The sequence below is a fragment of the Sphaeramia orbicularis genome, chromosome 5 (assembly GCF_902148855.1).
Source record: "Sphaeramia orbicularis chromosome 5, fSphaOr1.1, whole genome shotgun sequence".
In the NCBI taxonomy this organism is placed as follows: Eukaryota; Metazoa; Chordata; class Actinopteri; order Kurtiformes; family Apogonidae; genus Sphaeramia; species Sphaeramia orbicularis.
In genome coordinates, this window is record NC_043961.1 from 52,682,387 (window position 1) to 52,704,320 (window position 21,934).

At 36.1% G+C, this 21,934-nt stretch overlaps 1 protein-coding gene across 1 annotated transcript in view; it reads right to left on the bottom strand.

The window, feature by feature from the left end:
* Positions 1-21,934, bottom strand: part of LOC115419066 (metabotropic glutamate receptor 4-like) — a 371,136-nt gene that overhangs the window by 58,891 nt on the left and 290,311 nt on the right. The window contains exons 4-6 of the mRNA XM_030133682.1: positions 17,800-17,935; positions 17,430-17,584; positions 15,980-16,120 (exon numbers count right to left, since the gene is read on the bottom strand). Coding sequence (XP_029989542.1) covers positions 15,980-16,120; positions 17,430-17,584; positions 17,800-17,935 — 432 coding nt within the window. The remainder of the gene's footprint in view (positions 1-15,979; positions 16,121-17,429; positions 17,585-17,799; positions 17,936-21,934) is intronic.

Consider the following 21,934-nt stretch of genomic DNA (forward strand, 5'->3'; position numbering starts at 1 on the left):
AGAGAAAATGGAAATGTAGACGTCACTCAAAGGACAGGGATAATCCTCTCACAGGCTCAGGGTAGTAATTTGAGATAGGAGATTATTAATCCTGGCCCAGGTTGGTCCATAGCATTTTGTGATTGCTAATTGGTACGAGGAGGATTGGACTGGGCAGGAGATACAACACGGCAATCCGAACTTCTAATTCCTCCTCACAAGCTTCTTTTCCTCATAAGTCTCCTTGCAGAAAAGAGATTACAAAAAAAGCAGGTGTGTTCAATTCAGATTAACAACGAGTAATTACCAAGGCAGAGTAATAATAGACCAACATATATTAATATACCTGCAAATGGAAATCAATTAAGCTTTGCAAGTTATTAACAGCACAGTGGGTGGTTGGACAGCTGACTTTAACATTAAAGAGTCTAATTTCTAAAATAATTATTATGCTGCAGTGTGCTCAATAACCTAGTGGTCTCTGGAGTCATATTACTAGATTGTTTGCTACCACATTAAAAAAACAAACAAACAAACAAAAAAAAAAAAACATAATGACCTGCTCTCTTCATTATTTAACTGGGTACAAAGTGACAAATGTACTTCAGTGTAAAAATGTTCTACTTCTAATGAGGGATAATTTTACTTTTCTGAAAACTCTCTAAATGGGCTGAAAATATATATTGCAATTCTGTGATGGGAACAGTTTGCAAATTCATTTTTGCAGATCTAATGTTTTGACTATTTTGTACATGTAATGTGACACTGGTGACCAACTACATAATGAAACCAGAGACAACTTCAGACAGAACCCTTGAAATATTATTTTAATTCAGATATTGAAGTATTAGGAGGAATTGTTTTATTAGTTAGTAGTTAATGTTTTAACAGAAGATTCATTTGTTTAATCTGTTTTATTTCAATAACGTTAGTGATGAGTTCTTTGTGACCAAGATTTATGTTTTACCCTGTTCTAGTTTAAATATTTTGGTCCCTATGTAAAGCTTGTTAAGATATGAAACATCTGTATGTATAGGAGTTAATGACCTCTGCCAAGGAGGTTATGTTTTTGTTGGCGCTGGTTTGTCTGTTTGTGTGCAGGGTAACTCAAAAAGTTATGGACGAAATTGGATGAAAATTTCATGAAATGTTGATACTGGCACAAGGAACAAATGATTAAATTTTTGGTGGTGATCAGGTGGGTGTGTGGGGGGGGGCTACAGGGGCCCACTGATCGGCCTTGGCGGAGGTCTGCGCTCTATGAGTGCTTTTCTAGTCAAGACAGCGCAGACCTCCGCCAAGGCCGATCAGTGGGCCCCCGTGGCCCCCCCACCCCTGATCACCACCAGAATTTAATAATTTGTTCCTTGTGCTAGTATCAACATTTCCTGAAATTTTCATCCAAATCCAGGGCACTGATCTGCCTTGGCGGAGGTCTGTGCTCTCTGAGTGCTTATAGTTATCCTCTGTTCTTCCTTTAGATACACGTCTAAACACACACACATATTCACTCACATAGTATTGTCAAACATAGGTGATAAGAGGTAAACTTATTGTTGGCGTAAGTTTACTTATCCCATGTTTCCACTTCGTGGAATCGGCCCAGCTTGACTTGGATGCCAGGTAATATTCCTGGAGACCATTTCTATTACAGGATACTGCTGACTTTAGAGTACCTGGACGTCATAGCGATGCGGCACATTACTTCTGAGTCGTCTACTCAGAGAGTTGCTGATAAACTTGCTCATTGCTGTTGTTTCGTCAGTCAAGCTCATGCTGAATTTTTACATCTGAATCTCCTCGACAAACCATGGTGTAGTTTTGTGGGATGTGATCATGTGCATCAACCTACCGCTATATTTACTGTCAACTTCGCATCTGTTTTTTGGGAAATGGCGGGACACAAAGACAACTCTAGGACCAACCAGTGGTCTGCAGTTTTTACATGTCACGTTTTAGAATCTATTCCCCAGTCTTGGAACCTCGGTGGAGGTGATACCAAAAAACTAGTACCGGGTACCAGATTCCAGGTCCTTTTTCATAATGGAAACAAAAAGGTTGAGTCGAGTCAAGTCGAGCCGGTACCACATAGTGGAAACGCGGCATTAGAGTTGAGGCCCCACCTCTGCTTGACCTATTTAGATAACGCTAAATTAAAGATGCTGAGTATCCATCTTATTTGTGATCAGAATAAATTTTGTCAACTTTGAGACTGAAACAAGTCTAGACGCATCCCTGGAGCTTCCAACAAAAGAACATGTTAATACCCTGATTTAGGTTTAACAAACATAAATGTTTGATCAGGAAAGTATGTTGCAGCCATATTACATATATCCATAACTACTGAACTTCCCACTATGGCTACATCCAGGGTGCGATTTGCTGGGGGGGGGGGGGGGGGGGGTTACAGAAAATTAAATGTTGCAGGCATTTTTAGTTTGCATTAAAGATAAATGTTCAACTGTTCGACATGTAACAGGGCCTACCGTTAACTTAAAAAAGAATTAAGCCTGTTTATTACTTGTTTTTGCATGATTTAAAAAACAAACCCCCCCCCCAGTTTTTTTGACAAATCACACCCTGGCTACATCCATCCACACACTAATAAAAATGATCTCCACTGACACATGCATTTTATTAAAAAAGTTTCACAATCCATCTCTATTCATTCTAACCGAACGGAAATATGTATCACAAGACCAAAGAGGCTGATTAAACATGGAAATTGTCCCAAATTGCTTTAATAACAGCTCGCCTGTTGTGAATGTAGACAGTTGTAGCACGATAAAAAGCAAAATTTAACTGCACAAAAGCTAATGTCTCCATTTCTTTGTGACAGGGTTTGATTAACAAGTGGGTATCAAATGTGCCTGCACCATTGTTTCCAAAAGTTAGTCCGTTTTTGTCCATTCACTTTTCGCAACTCCAGAGTTTGTTAGGGTCAGGATCCCTAACAAATACCTATGGTAGAGCTCTGGTATGAGCATGGAAATAGTTAAAACAAAAGTGTGTTAGCATGGATGTATAGTAGCCTCATTAGGATGTGTAGACTGTAATCTGGACGGAGGAATTGTGATGTTACCCATTGTTTTGTGAACTGCTGATTTTGAACCCAGTAGTTTGCAATTTGCCCAAAACCATATTGCTTTTTGGATCGAATGTGACCATATCTGGACAAAAGGGAGGGAACCACAGGAGCTAGAAAGGGTGATTGGTGAGCTAATGCTAAATGCTAACTTACTGCCTCTGTAAAACTATGAACTTCACCAAGTACTTCACAACAAAGTCTTTTTTAGAGTCTTTTGAGTGGAAACTATTTGCTACAACTAAAGTGGAAATATGTGTTTTTTTGTTTTAAAGCAAATTAAAATATGGAAGTAGTGAGCAAGCTGTCACACCAATATGTCAATCAAAGCCTAATATGGCAGACAGCCGAGCCTCTGTTTGACCTGAGAACTGATTAAAAATGTTAAGAGAGACCACCAGACCAGAAACATAAATGAGTTTTGGAAAGAAGAAAAAAACAAAACAAAATAAAACTAGTCTTTGTAGTTGTAGAGAGTACTTCAAAGTAGGTCTTTATGATCCAGGGCTTTTTGAAGCCACCTTCAGCAGTCCTCAGCTGTACTACAAACTTTAAGATACTTTAGCGGTGGATTCATGTTGCAGACAAAGTCCTTTCCCCTTGTCTACATCACAATGCAAATGCACTCTAAAAGTAGAACATCATTAGAAACACATCACCATACTATATATCAGTGTATACAGGATGGGGAAGCAAAATTTACAATGAACATTTAGTTGTTTTTTCTCAGCAGGCACTACGTCAGTTGTTTTGAAACCAAACATATATTGATGTCATAATCATACCTAACACTATTATCCATACCTTTTCAGAAACTTTTGCCCATATGAGTAATCAGGAAAGCAAACGTCAAAGAGTGTGTGATTTGCTGAATGCACTCGTCACACCAAAGGAGATTTCAAAAATAGTTGGAGTGTCCATAAAGACTGTTTATAATGGAAAGAAAAGAATGACTATGAGCAAAACTATTACGAGAAAGTCTGGAAGATACTATTAAAGAAGAATGGGAGAAGTTGTCACTCGAATATTTGAGGAACACTTGCGCAAGTTTCAGGAAGCGTGTGAAGGCAGTTATTGAGAAAGAAGGAGGACACATAGAATAAAAACATTTTCTATTATGTCAATTTTCTTGTGGCAAATAAATTCTCATGACTTTCAATAAACTAATTGGTCATACACTGTCTTTCAATCCCTGCCTCAAAATATTGTAAATTTTGCTTCCCCACCCTGTACAGATAGCACAGTAGCAATGGAGAGAAGTAGGCCTTTCACAGACAGTAGCAGAAAATGCTTTAAAAACTAAATTTCACTTCATAAACAAAATGACTACACTCAATCCATGGTCTGAAACTGCTCTTAGGACCTGGGCAAAACTGATAAAAGAAAGCAATGAATCATGTTTGATGATTAGGTGGATAGCATTTGATGAAGATTTTATCCCAAATAAGACTGACAAGAATTTTAAGACGTGGATCGAGAAAGGATTAGTGAAATACAGTGACCTTTTTCATGAAGGTTGTCTTTGACGCTTTCAAAAAATAAAACAGATTTACCATCTTGACAACTCAGATTTCTGTAGGTTTTTCCGTCATTATTTGGACAAAATGAACAAATTAGATTTAGACAGACCACTTATAAATCATATAAATCATACCCAAACAACAAAGTAATATCAAGACTGTACACCGAGTTACAAAACATTAGGGCTGAAAGTACGGTTTATTTCAAAGAAAAGTGGGAAAAGGAGGGTAATTTTGAATTGACTATGGAAGAATGGACTTAAATACAAGAAAATATATGGAAAAGTACATCTTCACTTAGTTGGAGAGAATTTGCAAGGAAAAGTGTGATTCGCTTTTTTTAGAACACCTGCACAAAAAGGTACAAATGTAGATGCATCATGCTGGAGACAGTGTGGGATGAAAAAAACTCATCACCATCATATTTTTTGGAGCTGTCCCAAATTATCTCCCTTTTGGGAAAAAAATCAGGAATAGTATTGACAAAGTCATGAAAATAAAAACACCTTTAAATTTTGAGAACATGTTCTTGGGTAAACGATCAGGTTGTATAAAAGGATTTTGTAAAACATATGTGTGGAATATCATGTTGATTGCCAGCAAAACAGTGATCACTAGGAAATGGTTGACAGACAAAACACCCTCATTGGACGAATGGAAGGACCTTGTTAAAGAAATCGCTCAAATGGAAGAACTCACCTTTACACTAAGACTCGACCATGACAAATTTAAGGAATGCTGGAGACCGTGGACAGACATTGTAAACACTTAAAAAGAACATACTTGACGCCCATTGTTCAATTGCTACTCAGTTGTTCTCTTTATTTTTTGTTTGTTTCTTGTCTTGTTTTATAAAAAACAAAACTGTCACTGTATAAAATATGTAAATTTTGCATTGTAAACCAAATAAAAACTTGAACTAGAAGCACTCGGAGAGCGCAGACCTCTGCCAAGGCTGATCAGTGCCCCCCCCCCCCGTGGGCCCCCCCACGCCAAGGAGGTTATGTTTTTGCCAGGAATTGTTTGTCTGTCTGTCTGTTTGTCTGTCCATTAGTGTTCAACATAACTCAAAAAGTTATGGACAGATTTTGCTGAAATTTTCGGTCTGCGCCCCCCCCCCCCCCCCCCCCCCCCGGTCCCCCCACCCCCGATCACCACCAAAATTTAATCATTTCTTCCTTATCCCATTTCCAACAAACCCTGAAAATTTCATCAAAATCTGTCCATAACTTTTTGAGTTATGTTGCACACTAATGGACAGACAAACAGACAAACAAACAAACCCTGGCAAAAACATAACCTCCTTGGCGGAGGTAATAAAAAAAACAAAAACAAAACTAAATGTCACATTCACCTACAGAAACACTCAAAAAATATATATATATGTATGTTGTATGACTTCTAAGTAATAACATATCCTGTTACTCCAGGCAGTCATGTTATATTGAAGGAACAGTTTGACACCAGGAAATGTCTAACAGCATGTTTCACTCAACCCTACTGATGCGTCCAAAAATACTACTTTATAATTACTACCATTACTTCTAATCCTATTTGTGAAGTGTTGGTAAGTCGTAGTAAATATACAGTCACAATTTTCTGGCAAAGAACCCTGAACAAATTTGCATGTGTAAAAGTTTCATACTTAAGCTATGGAATTTTCTTTAAGACTGTCAGTGCAGCAGCCAGCACTGACTCATTGTTTTGTTTCGGGCCCCGAGGAACAACAATTTAGACAAATGCAGAGTAGAATAAAGCCTGTCTGGAACCGTAATGTAATAACATCAGCATTACTTTAAGACCATTAAAACAATAACCGTGTTGTCTTTGTGGCTTATCATCCCGTTAGCATTTTTGGATTTGAATAGTAGTGAACCCCGCTCAAACATTTCAGAACAGATAGTGATTTATCATGCAACATCTGTCCTCTTACGGTTCAAGCAATTTTCAATGGCACTTCAATCTGAAAGAGTGCCAGCCCCCAAATCAGTGGAGGTCTCCTTCTGTCAGCCATCTTTCATTTGCTCCTTCTCCACCTCCTCACTGCAGACCACAGGCATTTTAATGTCCCTGATTATCTCATGGGCTTTTGAAATGCATGAATTATTGTTGGAGGTTACGGCTCAGTAATTAAGGGCCACAGGGCCTTGATTGGACAGAGATTGTCACAGTTTGGCCAACATGCTTATGCCACAGGGAATCCCGCGAGCCAGAGTGGGTGTAAGAGTGATATTTCTCTTGCAGGCTTGGCAGGCCACCCACATTAACTTTGTATTGTCTGTTCTCCATAAGACCATTTCCTTTTTGCCTCTCTCTCTTTTTAGCACCCTCCTCATTGGCATTTTGGCTCTCTCTCACACACTTTGCAGGCTGCCATTTTGCTTTCAGAGAAATCCATTTAGATTAAGCTAAGCGGCAACAAAGAGTGGGTGTCTTTCACTATGAGGTGTCACACAAGGCATTTTGTGTGTGGGCACAGACCTTTGACCTTTTTCCAGCTTTTGACTGGCTATAGGCCATCCACCCATTTTCTGCCAAACTAGTCTGACTGCCTCGAATCTGACAATGGAGCGACGTGTCCTGCTCTTCTCGCCGCTTCCCACACACACTTTTACTGAATATGCTATATCTGAATTTACAGCTTTTGAACACTGCAAATTAATTAGTGATGCCAGAAGAGAGGAGACAAATGCCTTTTGCAGTTTTATCATTTACAGCCTGTTACTCAAATTTTGCCAAAACCATTTGCTGATATATAAAGTCTTCGTACTCAAATTGGCAGACAGATAATGCAAGTAAATGATCACCTTCTGTTTTCGTTGGTTATGTGCAGAAATTTGTCTGCTACTGTTTTCCCTAATATTGATGTACTCCTGGGCTATTATTACAAGTATCTGAAAGACACACTTATTCCCTCCCATAATTTGGACCACCCATAACCCATAAAGACCCAAACATCCACGGTCAACCAAAACCATCTACTGATCTAAGTTGTTTAATACCTGTCGATCTACTAATCCAATCAACACATATAAATAATTGGTGTGAATTCAGTTTGTAATCTTTTCATGGTCATCAGATATGACCCATTTGGACATTCAGCGGCTGCGCAGTTACCATGGAAACACTGTCATCTTCTACAACACTGATTCACCAGTCAAACCCATGGAGTTTGATCAATGACAGTGGAGGGAGACACTTGTTTTTATGTTCAGTTAATGATAGATTTTATTGAAAAAGTCACATTTTCTTAATTTTTCTCTGTTTCTGATATAATAACCCTCAACTTTAATCTGAGCTGTTATGAACATCTACATGACCAGTGAATTAATTATAGAAAAATACATGATTTACACTGAAAAAAATCAGAATAAAGAGAATAATATTAGAATAAATGGTGATAAATCACTTAAGAAAGGTTACATATAGAGAGAAATTAATTTGGGAACTGCCACTTTATGGGTATTTCAGCTTTGTACAGTGGAGGTGCTCTCAAAACTCTAATGTCAAGAAGAAAGGCTAATATCCCTTTCTAGTTTTGTAGTTTTATTGAATGCATCCACATTTTCTAATATTGTCTAACTACTGGTTCAGTGTGACAGCTGACATAAAAAGACAGTGAATGGATTATTCTTTTTAACATTTTACCATTTACCACTTTTTTTTTTTTTTTTTTTTTTTATATTTTACCATTGTAGAGGTTTGATCCAGAAACCAAATATAAATTCATGCTTTGTTACAGTCAGTTACACAAAGCAGAAGCACCCGAAAGCAAGAAACCACCAAGGTCACAGTTATTGTTCACGGATGTTGTAGAATAAGATGAAGAGGGGACTACTAGCCTTGGCACAGGTCTATTCTCTCTAGATGACTTTCTACTTAAGATATAAGAAAGAAAAAGGTGCAATGTGAAACAGTATAAAGAAATATACATTGCTCATTGCTTTTCTATGTCTAGTTGGATCAGAGCATCTCAAGACATGAGACCATCTGGGTTACGTATAAGTAGTTTTACCAACTAGTAGGTCGTGGACTCATTGGTACTGGACTGTGAAGCATGACATTTAAATAATAAATACTTTAAGTGTCTTTTTATTGTTTTAATATATATATATATTTTTTTTTTGTTAGGGCTTTGTTTTGACAGATGTATCAATACATACAGTCCTGGGGATTTCCCAAGGTGAAGGAAATATTTGATTAAAAATTTATAGGTAAGATGCAGCGAATACGATCCTGAGTGTTTTATTAATTTACAAACACTGCCAATAAAAAAAAGACTGAAACCCAAGTATATGATATGTCAGAACTGATTTAGATCCAAACCAAACACTATTTTCAAGATAATATGTGCTAAAAATAGTCAATTACATATTTTGTGTGTAAATTCATTTGTTCATTCATGGTATTTACTCAGTTTGTTGTAGAGAGCCAAAGTCCTGACCCTCCTACTTATGCACTGTGGGGCCTTATTTTGGAAAAAAAAAAAAAATTGTATTACATGTAGTGATGAGAGGAAAAATGTACCACCAAAATTTAATCATTTGTTCTTTGTGCCAGTGTCAACATTTCCCAAAAATTTCATCCAAATCCATGCATAACTTTTTAACCCTTTCATGCATGAATTATGAGCACCTTAAATAAGTTTTTTTTTTTTCCCCAGGTGTTTTTATTCCTCTTTAGGCATGAAAAAAACAATACAATTGAATTTTTAAATTCTTTTTAAAAATATTTCTATTTTATTTTTCTTGTTCTTATTTCTTTACCTTATTCTTAATTTTATTTTTTTATATTTTACTTTTCATGGAGTTGCAAAAATGTCCACTCGGCTGGAGACCATGCGTTTCATTTTTGAATCAAAGGAACCTGCATTTACTGATGTACTGTTTGGAAATCTATTAAATAAAATCACTTTTAATGCTGCTAATCTGATGTTATCTCACACTTTCACATACACTAATACTAGTCGTTACTCACTTCATGGAGATAATATGTTAAAAAAGAAAAAACCTTTTTGGTTTAAAAAAAAACAAAACAAAACTGTTAATTCTTTTCTATTCTATCTAGTCTATTAACAATTACAATAACATGGTCAAGGTTTACTTATATGGCACACTTAAAAACAGACACTACTGTCCTTAAGTGCTGTACATAATCATGAAACAGGATAGGAGTAAAAGACAATAAATAGAATAAAACAACACTGGCACATAGTTCATGCATTAACCTGTTAAACCCTGACCATATTTTCAGGGGAGAAACGGCTAAAAAGACATACCCAAAGTAAATGAAGAATTACTTCACAATAATAAGGTTCATATGGATGTTCTTGGTGTCTATGGACATTTAGAGACCTCACAGAATCTATTCCCATTGTCTAAAATATTGTATCTATTACTATGCCTGAGTAAACTGTAACAAACTAAAAGAGAAATTAGAATTTTTTATCCTCGCCTGTTTTTTTCGGCTGGATTGACGATGATATGCATAAATTAATTGTTCGTGTCGGAGATTTTTAATAGCGTATATTTCACCCCACAAAGATTAAAAATCATGTTTGAACATTAAAGGTTGCACTAAAATACACTTTTGATGTACTTTTATTAACATTAGGGTCTAAACTTTGAACAAAAGTTGAAAAAAACAATCATTGTCCTAATTTATTAAATTTTTTATAGTAGATGAATATTTATATAATTTTTTTGGCCCACGGGCAGACCAATAGGGCTAAAGGGGTTATTAAAAACAAGCAATTGATTTACACTCAAACATGTTACTGCAGATCAGGTTCATCAAAAACAGCAAAGTAACAGTAACTATATGAATTTCAGTGTATGGGATGGTGCATGAGCATCCACTGTGTCGGCTGATATGGAACTAAAACAACAAAACCCATGAATATACAAGAGAACAGCCGTAGAATACCTGTCCACTGTAGTGACCACTGTGCATGAAAGGGTTAAGTTATCTTGCTAACAGACAAACCCCGATGAAAACATAACCTCTTTGGCAGAGGTAATAATTTCACAGTGGCATTGAACATGTGTTTACAAGCCTGTGTTTTTCAAATACTTTCATTTGGTTTGAATTCCAGAAAGTAGGCCACAACTTGATGAACATGAGAAAAAGTATTTCCTAAGGCCAGACCAGATGAAAACCACCGGCCTATAACACCCTTAAGACCAGTTTTTATGCAGAGAACTGAGAGGACACACATTCCAGAGACAGAGGATGCGACTTTATCCTTATTCTCTAGTGCCTCAGTGACTCTGTGAACAACAACAGCCACAGTATTCAACATTTACTACTGCTCACATACAAGTAACTCAAGCTCGCATCCACTAATGTCAATATTAGACGGTCCACAAGTACATACATGAGCATGGGTATTTCAATTAACCACCTCCGACTGGCGTTAAGAACATGGGTTTTCAGAGTGTTACGTGTCGTGCCTTGAAGATAGTTGGAACCCGTCTGGGATGTATTTCCAGAAGATGATTAAACAGTGACTCATGAAACTGTTTCTTGATTGACTAATTGAGCAGGATAAGTAGTTTAAAAAATAGATGGCTGAATGGAATAAAAATCACATGCTTCACTTATCTGCATTAGCCCGTTGCTTCCTCTAAATCATTAATAAGCAGGAAAATAAGGAGCCTGTGAGACGGGTCCCTGCTGTACCTCACATCTCCTTTCCACATTAATCAATATCAGTTTTACATCTCCTTCATTCACAGATAAAAGACAAGTCCCCCTTTTTTTTTTCCCCCAGTCACTCATGCACTCCATGTACTTTGATCACGCTGAGCAGTCCTACCCTCTCAGGACAGATAATTCTGCAGCGTGCCCCATGTGGTCCTCTCACAGTTGCCACAGAGACAGCTCAAAGCCTTTTTCCACCAGTGAAAAGGCAGCAGGACTATTGCACTTTAACCTCAAACAAATGTTGTAAGACCCAAGATCCACCCTAAGAAGTAAAGATAATATTGAAGCTAACACGAAAATGTCTGAAGAAGCAAGACAAGTGAAAGGACGACTGGCTGATGTATGGTGAGGCCTAGTGCACACATTTAAAAAAAAAAAAAAAAAAAACAATAAATCTCTATTTTTACATTGTGGGGATGATGAGTTTGGTTTTTTTGGTTGGTTGCTTGCTGTAGGATTTTACAACCGTATGAATTTTTTTTTTGTACATTTTCTTTTATAGTTTTTAATTATTTACCATGGGGAAATAATGTTGGGGAAAACTATTGTACTCTTTAACTTTCACACGTTTTTTGTTTTGTAGAATTAGGCCTAGAAGGTGAGGTAGAAAGAGTGAATATTTTCATGTTTTTAATTACCATTTTTTTTATGAATTTGTCCATAATATGAACAGTATCATAAAATACAAAAATGTAAGGTTGTATTTTGTAGATGCATGAATAACCGATTAGTCAATGAGTCAAAATGGTAAGTATAGTTGTCGACTAATTTTCACTTTGGATGGGTAGATTTATGCTTTACTTAAAGACACAGAGCTAATGTTTATGGATATTATGAACATTGCTGTATAAAAAATACACCTACTGTATGTAAATATGCCAGAATTAGTAAAAATAACTACTTTTCATCTGCAGTCCCTAGGCAGGTGACAGAAACAAGACATAAAACAACAAACATAAATAAATCACTCGTTTGCTATAAATTAGAAAAAAATTAAAATACAAATAATGATGACATAGGCATCATCAAAACAAACAAACAAACAAACAAACATAGTATGATCACAGGGGCATTAGCCTATATATGCACCACTATACTTACATACAACTAAATAAAGTGTATGGGTGATAAAATGTATGTCAATTAAAAATGAGTGCACTCTGGTTTTCAGTGTATATCTATCTATCTATCTATCTATCTATCTATCTATCTATCTATCTATCTATCTATATATATATATATATATATATATATATATATATGTATATATATATATATTTATCATGCAGACATTCTCTTGTGTTTTTCCTTGTGTAAATACTTAATTTTGCATGTTCGCTAAAATGTTTGCTAAAACATTCCAACATAATGGCCAGATATAAGACCTAAGCCTATGTATTTATGACAGTACAAATAAACAGAACTCTTACAGAACATTTTTCTGTTCTCTCTAGTGTGTTTAGTAAATTTGGAGTGTTTCATCTGTATCTAACCCCGACAACCCTCTTTACTCAGTCAATAAATTAATATCATGCTTCTGACTTTAGACTTGTCTGCACTGGGGTCCATCTCGTACCACTGAGTGTCATTACAAACATCAAGATCATACAGTGGCTGACAAAGGCCAAACACATTGCAATGGCCCAATGTGTCTCAGCTGCAAATACAGAAACGCTGCAAATTCACAAACTCAAACACAAGTCTATAGGAGGTACAAAAAGAGGAACGTGGTGCAAATGAAAAAGTGTGCCGCAAGACACAAAAACACATGCGTAATCATCGAATGCTCTGCAAGTAAAGAAACAACGCAAAGCACAAAACGATTCAAACCAAAAAAACATCTGCAAATGAAAAGCACTGCATAACCAGTCACTACAACGGAAGTGCTCCAAACCTGTAGGGGGCGCTGTCAGCAGAACAGCTCAATACAGAGACACACAGGATGGAGAGAGAGAGAGACGGAGAACAGCTGACTGACAGTGTTTCAAACTACAGTGGGAACAAATTGTAGCACGGTAATGTGACTTTTATTTGATTCTATTTGACACTAGTCTGATGTCTATAAACGCTGCCCCCTACAGGTTTGGAGCACTACCGTTGTAGTGACTGGTTCTGCAGAGGTTTTTGTTTGCAGATATCTTCTTGGTTTGCATTGTTTCTTTATTTGCAGAGCATTTGATGGTTATGCATTTGTTTTTGTTTCTTGCGACCTATTTTTTCATTTGCACCACACTCCTCTTTTTGTACCTCCTTTGCACTTGTGTTTGAGTTGGTGAATTTGCATCGTTTCTGTACTTGCAGCTGTTTTCTCTTAACTGAGATGCATTGGACCGTTGCAATGTGTTTGGCCCTTGTCGGCCACCGTAGGATCACACATACACAAAAACAACATGTTAACACAACCACTTTAAACTTAGCGTAGAAAAGAATCATAATGTTGTGTCTGCCAGTAGTAACTTACTCAGTGGGCAGTCTTTGCTTTTCACAGTAGGTGCGGGTGACACACTCCACTGCCACTGTACTCTCAATTTTTCATTGTGATATGAGACATTGTCTAGAACCTAAACCGAGAAATAGGAATATCTAGATGAGAGGGATCGGTTGAACTGTCTACTAAACAAATGCAACAGATTTGTATCACTTGAGGATTAACATGCCATAAATTCTCTATTGCAGTTGTTCAGTACCAGCCACAGATAGAAACTGCACAGTGTATCTCTGATCTAGACTATACTAGATTATAACACACCACAGTTACTGATGCACTTTATTAGCTAACTATAGCTAAAACTAAAGCACAACAGCTCTGCGATAAATCTTGTCTTCAGGAATAAATTCATTTCCACTTATGTTTTTTTTCCCTCTCACCTAGAAAAGTGTTATTTTATTTGATGCTGTTCATCGTTGAAAGCCGTGGTAAAGATGTGATGCCCATTAGTCTTGATTTTAGAATCCACCTGTGTAATTTAGATGTAAATATGACAGGGCTGTACGTGCAGAAAGACGTATGGTAATACATACATATCTATAAACTCTGCTGTTTATACGTCTTGAAACCAGCGATGCAGTGAAAAAATAAAATGGTTCCTATTCTTGTCCTTTCCTCAGCGACACTGCTATAGTTTGAGAAACTCAGCTCAGCCATAAAGCTCTGTTTAACTGCTGTGTAAAGCCTTTGTGGACAAACTATATATGCTGTCAAGATGTGTTCTCGTTTGTTAACAGAGCATTGTTTTTGTCGAAAGTGAAGATTGTGCATAGACTCCTCTGGCTTCAGGGCAGGATGGTGGCTCAGTGGTTAGCCCTGTCACCTCTCAGTGAAAAGGTCGTTCCTTTGATTCCCTGAAGTCTGTGTGGTTTCTGCCCTAAGACACATAATTCAACAGACGCTTGACAGGACAACACACTGACAGTGGGAGAGCCTCCAATCCTGCATCACATCTCAAAGTATTTTACATAAAATAATGCAGTAATATTTTTTATGTATCTTTATCTGAGTCTGAGATATTTTCATAAATTCATTCTCATATGAGAGTCTGGGGATAACCGCATTAAATCTGAATCCATTAAATCAAACTGGATTTTCATTTTACATTCATGTGTTGGATTCTTTCATGTAACATGCAGAATATGCTTCAAAATACAATCTAGACAGATTTAAAACTAATCTGAAAATGGAGTTGTTGTTTTTTTGTTTTGTTTTTTGTGAATATGCTTTCAGATTTAATCAAATCTTGCATCTTCTCGTTTGAATCAACTGCTCCATCTTTATCCTCATTGAAGTAATGCCCACACAAACAGAAAGCAGATTCAATGAAAATAATAAAAGTTTTTGCTCCAAAATGCCACCGAGTTGCATATATTTTAACTCATTAAGCTCATTGTTGCATGTCTGAGATGTTACTTTTAATGAAATATGTTTCTAGCTTATTTGTTGGCACATTATATCCTCTGCTGTCAGCAGTCGGGGGTAGATTACATTTTTCTTTTCTTTGTAATTTCACCTTTGTTTCCAATTTTAATGTGTGCTTTTACTCTATACATAACAGACCTATAACCATAGTTCTGAACACATGGGGAAAGATTCCATATCCCCCTAATGACACTGAATCCTCATCAACATCACCAGAGAACCCATGTGTAACTCGACACCATGTTTAAATATAACTGTGCAAATAGACTTTTGTAGACTCTTTTATAATCATGAAACAGGAAATTAAGATAACAAAGACTACAGGGAAGGAAACTCCAGATAAGACTACTTTGACCCTCATCTTTTAAATATATGTTGTACTACTTAATTGCTGTGTAAAAATTATTAATAAATCTTAATATGCTGTGCAGTGTTTTCACCCTCCAGACAGATTGTGCTACAGCTGCATAACGTATGGCACAGAGCCTAAAGCTGTTAACCATGCAGCTAAGCCACTCTCTTGTTATAGCCATGCGCATGAACACACTAGACTCAGCAGAAATGTGGTGCACAATGAAATAACCTGAGAGATGAACTATGATTCTGAAAATTCAATGAATAGCTGTTGCGCAAGCTATGGGCAATACTGTCAAAACACCTCCAGCATGAGCCAAATGTGTCGCCTCCCTCAAGGCATCCAAATATTGTTTTCAAGTTGGTTAAAAGTTTTAACAAAGAGAACACTAAATAGGTTTTCTCCACAGGAGAATGTCTTACTTGTGCACTTTTTGAGTCCGGACCCCTTCTTCACGGCATGACGGCTGAGTTTGCAGCTGAAGTTGTTCTCCCAGAACTCAGCAAACCAGATATTCCTTCTGTTGTTTTCCAGCGTTCGGCTGATGAAGTAACGATCAAACCCTAGACAGATCAGTAGGTTCATTGTCAATGACTCAGACAGTGACAGCGTAAACACAAGCCTCTCATGTCTCAAACAGGATCACTTATGAAATAGTTATGCTTTTCTTTTGATGATCAAAACCTGGGGGATAAACATGATTAAATGACTTTCATTCTGATCAAATCCCTTCACATTAAAAGATCACTTATACAGTATTTACTGGAGGGGTCAAACATGCGGCCTGTGGGCCAAAACTGGCCCGCCATAGGTTCCAGTCCGGCCCAAGGGATGAATGTGTCAAGTCTAAAAATCCCACTTGAAGATATCAACAGTCAAGAGTGTTGAACTTGTTTTAGTTCAGGTTCCACATTCAGACCAACATGATCTCAGGTAAAATAACAGCACAAGAATTGATAAATAAGGTCAACTATTTTTGGCTTAATTTAAGAAAAAAAAAAACATTACACTATGAAAATTTTTACATTTACAAACTATCCCTTAACGATAACATATGAACAACCTGAAATGTCGAAAGAAAATTATGTGCAATTTTAACAATATTACACCTGTTACCAAATGATTGCGTAACACTGTGCATAATGCACATGCATAAATGGTAAGTTAAATTAAATTAAATTGCAGTTATTTTTCTTATGAAATGTCTGTTTTTTCAGGTTATTAACACCTTTTATTGTAAAACGATAGCTTGCAAATTTAAATTTAACTACATTTTGTATTTGTTTTTGCATCTTGTGACATATTTTTATACTTATTTTTGTCTGGTATCATAATTGTTTTGCATCATTGTGTCAGGTATATATATCATATACTTGGGTATACATATGTTTTGTTTGCTTTGTACTTCCTGTATATATAGTTTTGCACTTGGTTTTGTATTCATTTTGTATTATCTTTGGATGTATTTTGTTCGGTTTGTCTGACTTTATACAGTATGACTTTATACCTAGTTGTGTATAGCTAACCATTAAGGCTATTATTATTTAGAAGGGGGCAGGAAATATAAGATTTTCTTCATCTTGCTCCTTTTCAAACATGGGTGTGTACATGTTTGTTCACCTGACGATTATTGAGTGTCTGCTGATGAAATGCACATCCATGAATGAATTAGATGAAAAAAAAAAGTTTTTTTATTGCACTAAAACAAAGACAAAAAGTCGTCATCATTTCTAGGTTATTATGTGATTATTTTACTGGTCTGGCCCACTTGAGATCAAATTGGGCTTAATGTGGAAGAAAACACCACCCCTGGTTTATACAGTAGTGTTGTAATGCCCCGTCTGTTGTGTGGATGCTTTATTTCTCATGTACCTTTGATAGACTGGCGTTTAGGCAGGATGGTGACTGCTCCTTCAGCCATCTCCTCCTGGTGCAGAACTGGAGAGATCTTTGAGCCCCAGCTGTCTGAGCCCACCCAGATAAAATGACCTGTCTGGTTGGCCTTTTTAGCTGCTTGGAGTAGCCGCCTGCAAAGGTGAAGAAACAGATGTTCCATTGGATAAGGTCAGCATCCCTACCAGCTCCACTTTGATTTTGTTTTGCAATTCATTACACAGAAGTCTGGCAGAGGCAGACTGAAATGGCTGTGTTCTCGGGTCGTCTGTGCTTTCACTTTCACACTGGACTGTGTTTTTTTCTAATCATCAAAGCTGTGTGTGTGGTAGCGATTTCCACGCCTTACCTGATATCATCCTCATTGGCGAAAATGATGACGACTCTTGCGTTTGGGTTTTCTCGGAGGCGGCGAATGACCTTGTCAAACTCCGTGGGCTTGGGCTCCCTGGGAATCTTGACTGACTGGGAGATGCACACCACCCCTGAAACACACAGGTTTAAAGAAAAACGGTGATCATCTGAGGAAGTAAAAGACTCACTGTATCCAGGAAACCTACAAAAACCAGCATCACCACAGCTGTGTCAGTAGAGGCAGATGAACAATTATGAGTAAAGTTATGAAACCAAGGGCTTTGAAGGTGCTGTCAGTTTATCCAGGGAGTGCTCGAAAACTGAAACTCACAGTAAAATGCAGAATCTCCTTGAAGAATAACTGACCAGCAGAAGGCTAGTAGAAGAAAGCATTGTCTCTGTTTATTTGTTTTCTTCACCCATAGTTAGGGATGTAATGATTACCGGTATAACGATAAACCGCGGTAAAATTGCAGACGGTTAGTATTACCTTTTAAATTTTAATTATCATGATAACCGTGTTTGAGTACTGCACTTTTATGTAGGAAACACCTATGTAAAGATCTGCTTTTATGTCAAATATTTGAGTATAGTTTTAATTTATTACAATTTTGATTTTATATACCTAATATTTGGAACCAATATTCACTTTAAAAGTCTTTGAAAAGGTTTGTTAAGCATCTTTGTGTCATTTATACAATAAATTATATACATCTTTCAAATCGGATTTTATATATTTTTTTGTGTTTTCTGGCCTTTTGTATTTTTATAGTAGGTTAAAATGAAAAAAATAATAGGCAGATGATATAAATGAAGTTGTGCTGAAAAAAAAAAAAAAAAAACATACCATACATGGGTAGAGTAAACATTTGTTTATATAGTATGTAAAGGCAAAATCAAAAGGACTGAAAAACGGACAAAATAGGCTCAGACCACTAAGGGTTAATATTTGAATGTTTCTGCAACAGAAGGTACATTGTGCCTATTATTTTATTTATGTATTTATTTTTAAAAATGCAACTTGATTAAATTATTTCAGTGTGTGTATTAGTACTTTTTGAACATTTTGAGCACAATTTCTACAATACCGCAATAATAATGATAAACGTGATAATTTTGGTCACAATAACCGTGATATAAAATTTTCATATTGTTACATCCCTGCCCACAGTAGGGATGAATGATATGCCCAAAGAACAATCATATTCCATTTATTTTTGATTGTATTATCTCTGATGATTTTGGTTTATTTCCATTCAAAAAGTAAAAGATGGTTTTGTGAGTTTTGCTGAAGTCCAGACCAAACCAACTTACATCCCCTTACATCCAGAGAAAAACTATTTATATGCCTAAGACAATGTTTCTTTTTTCTTTCTTTTTTTTTTTTTCAATAATATATTTATTGAGCTTTTAACAGGCTATATATACAAAATAGTAACATGTAAAAAATCGAAAAAAAAAAAACCAGACAAAAGGCACATTTAACCCTTTCATGCATGACGTCCACATTTATGGACACATAGTTTAAGCTCACTTTCCAAAGGGTTATAAAGGCAATATTCTCCGAACCACATGGGGGCAGTGTCTATAGACCTTAAGCAATACAATGAAAAAAAGGATCATCTTAGTTTTAGAATTTGGACGGCTCCGTGATCTCATAAAGTTAACCTTCTACGACTTCACGTTTGTGGACAGGAGTTTCACAGCTTTATAAAAAAACAAAAACCTTCCATCGCAAAGGATATTCTATAAAAAAAAAAAAAAAAAACTTAAAAAACTGTTGCATCATGATGTTTCCAATATAGGCAAATATTTGATAAAAAAAAGAAAAGCCCAAACTTGTACTTTCCTAGGTCTCAGGAGGTTAAATAGCTTCTCAATAAAACCATATTTTAAAAATAAAACAAACAAATAAACAAAAAAAATTCAAAATGCATTTCAACTTTAACCTAATTTTGACTAATAAAAAAAATCTAGATACTTTTTTTTTCATAATTCATGAATGAAAGGGTTAAAATCAATGCTTGAATCCATGACAGTCCTTCCAGATGATGAGTATCATTGTTAGAATACAGCATATGACTGTGGACCTGTACAGGGAATAATCATGATATCCAGATATCTGCAACTGATAAGTTAAATCTTTGTTCTTAAAAAAAAAAAATAATAATTAAACAGCCCCAGACTTTTTCAAAAGTATTTTATTTGTCTTTTAAAGTGTATGTGATTTTTTTTCAAGTGGTAAACAAAACGACAATTCTCTGAGTCATTTTGCTCCGCTCGGTTTGCCAGTTTCTTTCCATGACAGAGCGATCACTCTCTTTGCTTGTAATATTCCCAGATTTATGAGGATTTTTTCGTAGCGATTTATGTGAATTTCTTCAGGGTATAATCCTAAAATAAAAAACAGGTTCAACACTAGTTTCACTGATAAAATCTCCTGAAACATAACTCTAACTTCTCCCCAAAATTCCTTGATTTTTGGACATAACCATAGACAATGGAACAAAGTGCCCTCATCTATTACAGAGCTGTGGGGTCTGTTTGTTGAATTTAAGTTTTTCTGGTGTAAAATAAAGTCTCATTAGCCAATTAAACTGCAGCATTTTTAGACATGTCTGTGTTTGGGCTAACTCACAGGCTTTCCTTCATTGTTCCATAGTTTCCTCCTCCTGTAAATCTGTATTAAGTTTAGAAACAGAAGATTCAGACGAAGATGTCAATGTTTCATTTATTGTGATATGACATTGCACTTATTGCCATATATGTGATATCAGTACTGTTTGTACTATTCTGATTATTTAACACTAATATACCTGATATAACCCGCAAATAAAAGACGGACTGTATAATTAATCATATTATTATACACAATATGCTATTCATGTAATTATTAGTGTGCTTATCTATCTATCTATCTATCTATCTATCTATCTATCTATCTATCTATCTATCTATCTATCTATCTATCTATCTATCTATCTATCTATCTATCTTTCTCTCTCTTTCTATCTATCTATCTATCTATCTATCTATCTATCTATCTATCTATCTATCTATCTATCTATCTATCTATCTATCTATCTATCTATCTATCTATCTATCTATCTATCTCTTTCTCTCTCTATCTCTCTATCTATCTCTCTATCTATCTATCTATCTATCTATCTATCTATCTATCTATCTATCTATCTGTCTGTCTGTCTGTCTGTCTATCTATCTATTATCTATCTATCTATCTATCTATCTATCTATCTATCTATCTATCTATCTATCTATCTATCTATCTATCTATCTATCTATCTATCTATCTATCTATCTATCTATCTATCTATCTATCTATCTATCTATCTATCTATCTATCTATCTATCTTTCTCTCTCTTTCTCTCCCTCTATCTTTCTATCTATTTCTCTTTCTCTCTCTTTCTCTCTTTCTCTCTCTCTCTCTCTCTCTATCTATCTATCTATCTATCTATCTATCTATCTATCTATCTGCCTTGCTTCTTTTTCTTATACTTCCATGGTACAACTTTAACACACAGTTTCCTCTTAGAACAATAAAATATTCTGAATGTGATTCTGTATCTGAACCTGAAAACCCTACATCACACCTTTGTAACATGTATACAGGTATAGTTTTTACAGGATATGATGTGACCACATAAAAGGAAGACCACTCTGAGTTGATGGGAGAGCATATTACAATCACAGATAAAAGAAGCCAGACCATGTGCTGATGTGCTTTATACAGACAAAGCAAAGTTTCTACAGCCTAAAAGGATTTGTTATGTGAGACTTAGAGGACTTCAGTGTATCGTGTTTGTCCTCAGGTTGCTTCTGAGCTTCCTGCAGCTCACAGCATAGATGAGACATCCAGGACATGCCTCAGTACATGCAGAGCTGTAGATTCAACTCTATACCCTCAATTACTGTGAGAAGAAGTGTTTACAGTCAATATTTGTGTGCCTCCATGCTGGCGACAGCTGTTACTGGAGGTGCTACGCTGTCATATAGTCTGTCTGTGTGTTCGTCTCGTTCCCATGACCACAGTATTTCAGGAAAACCTTTCAGAAACGTCTTCAAGTTTGTTTTGTACCTGAAAGGATCATTAATTTTGACACAGTTTTAC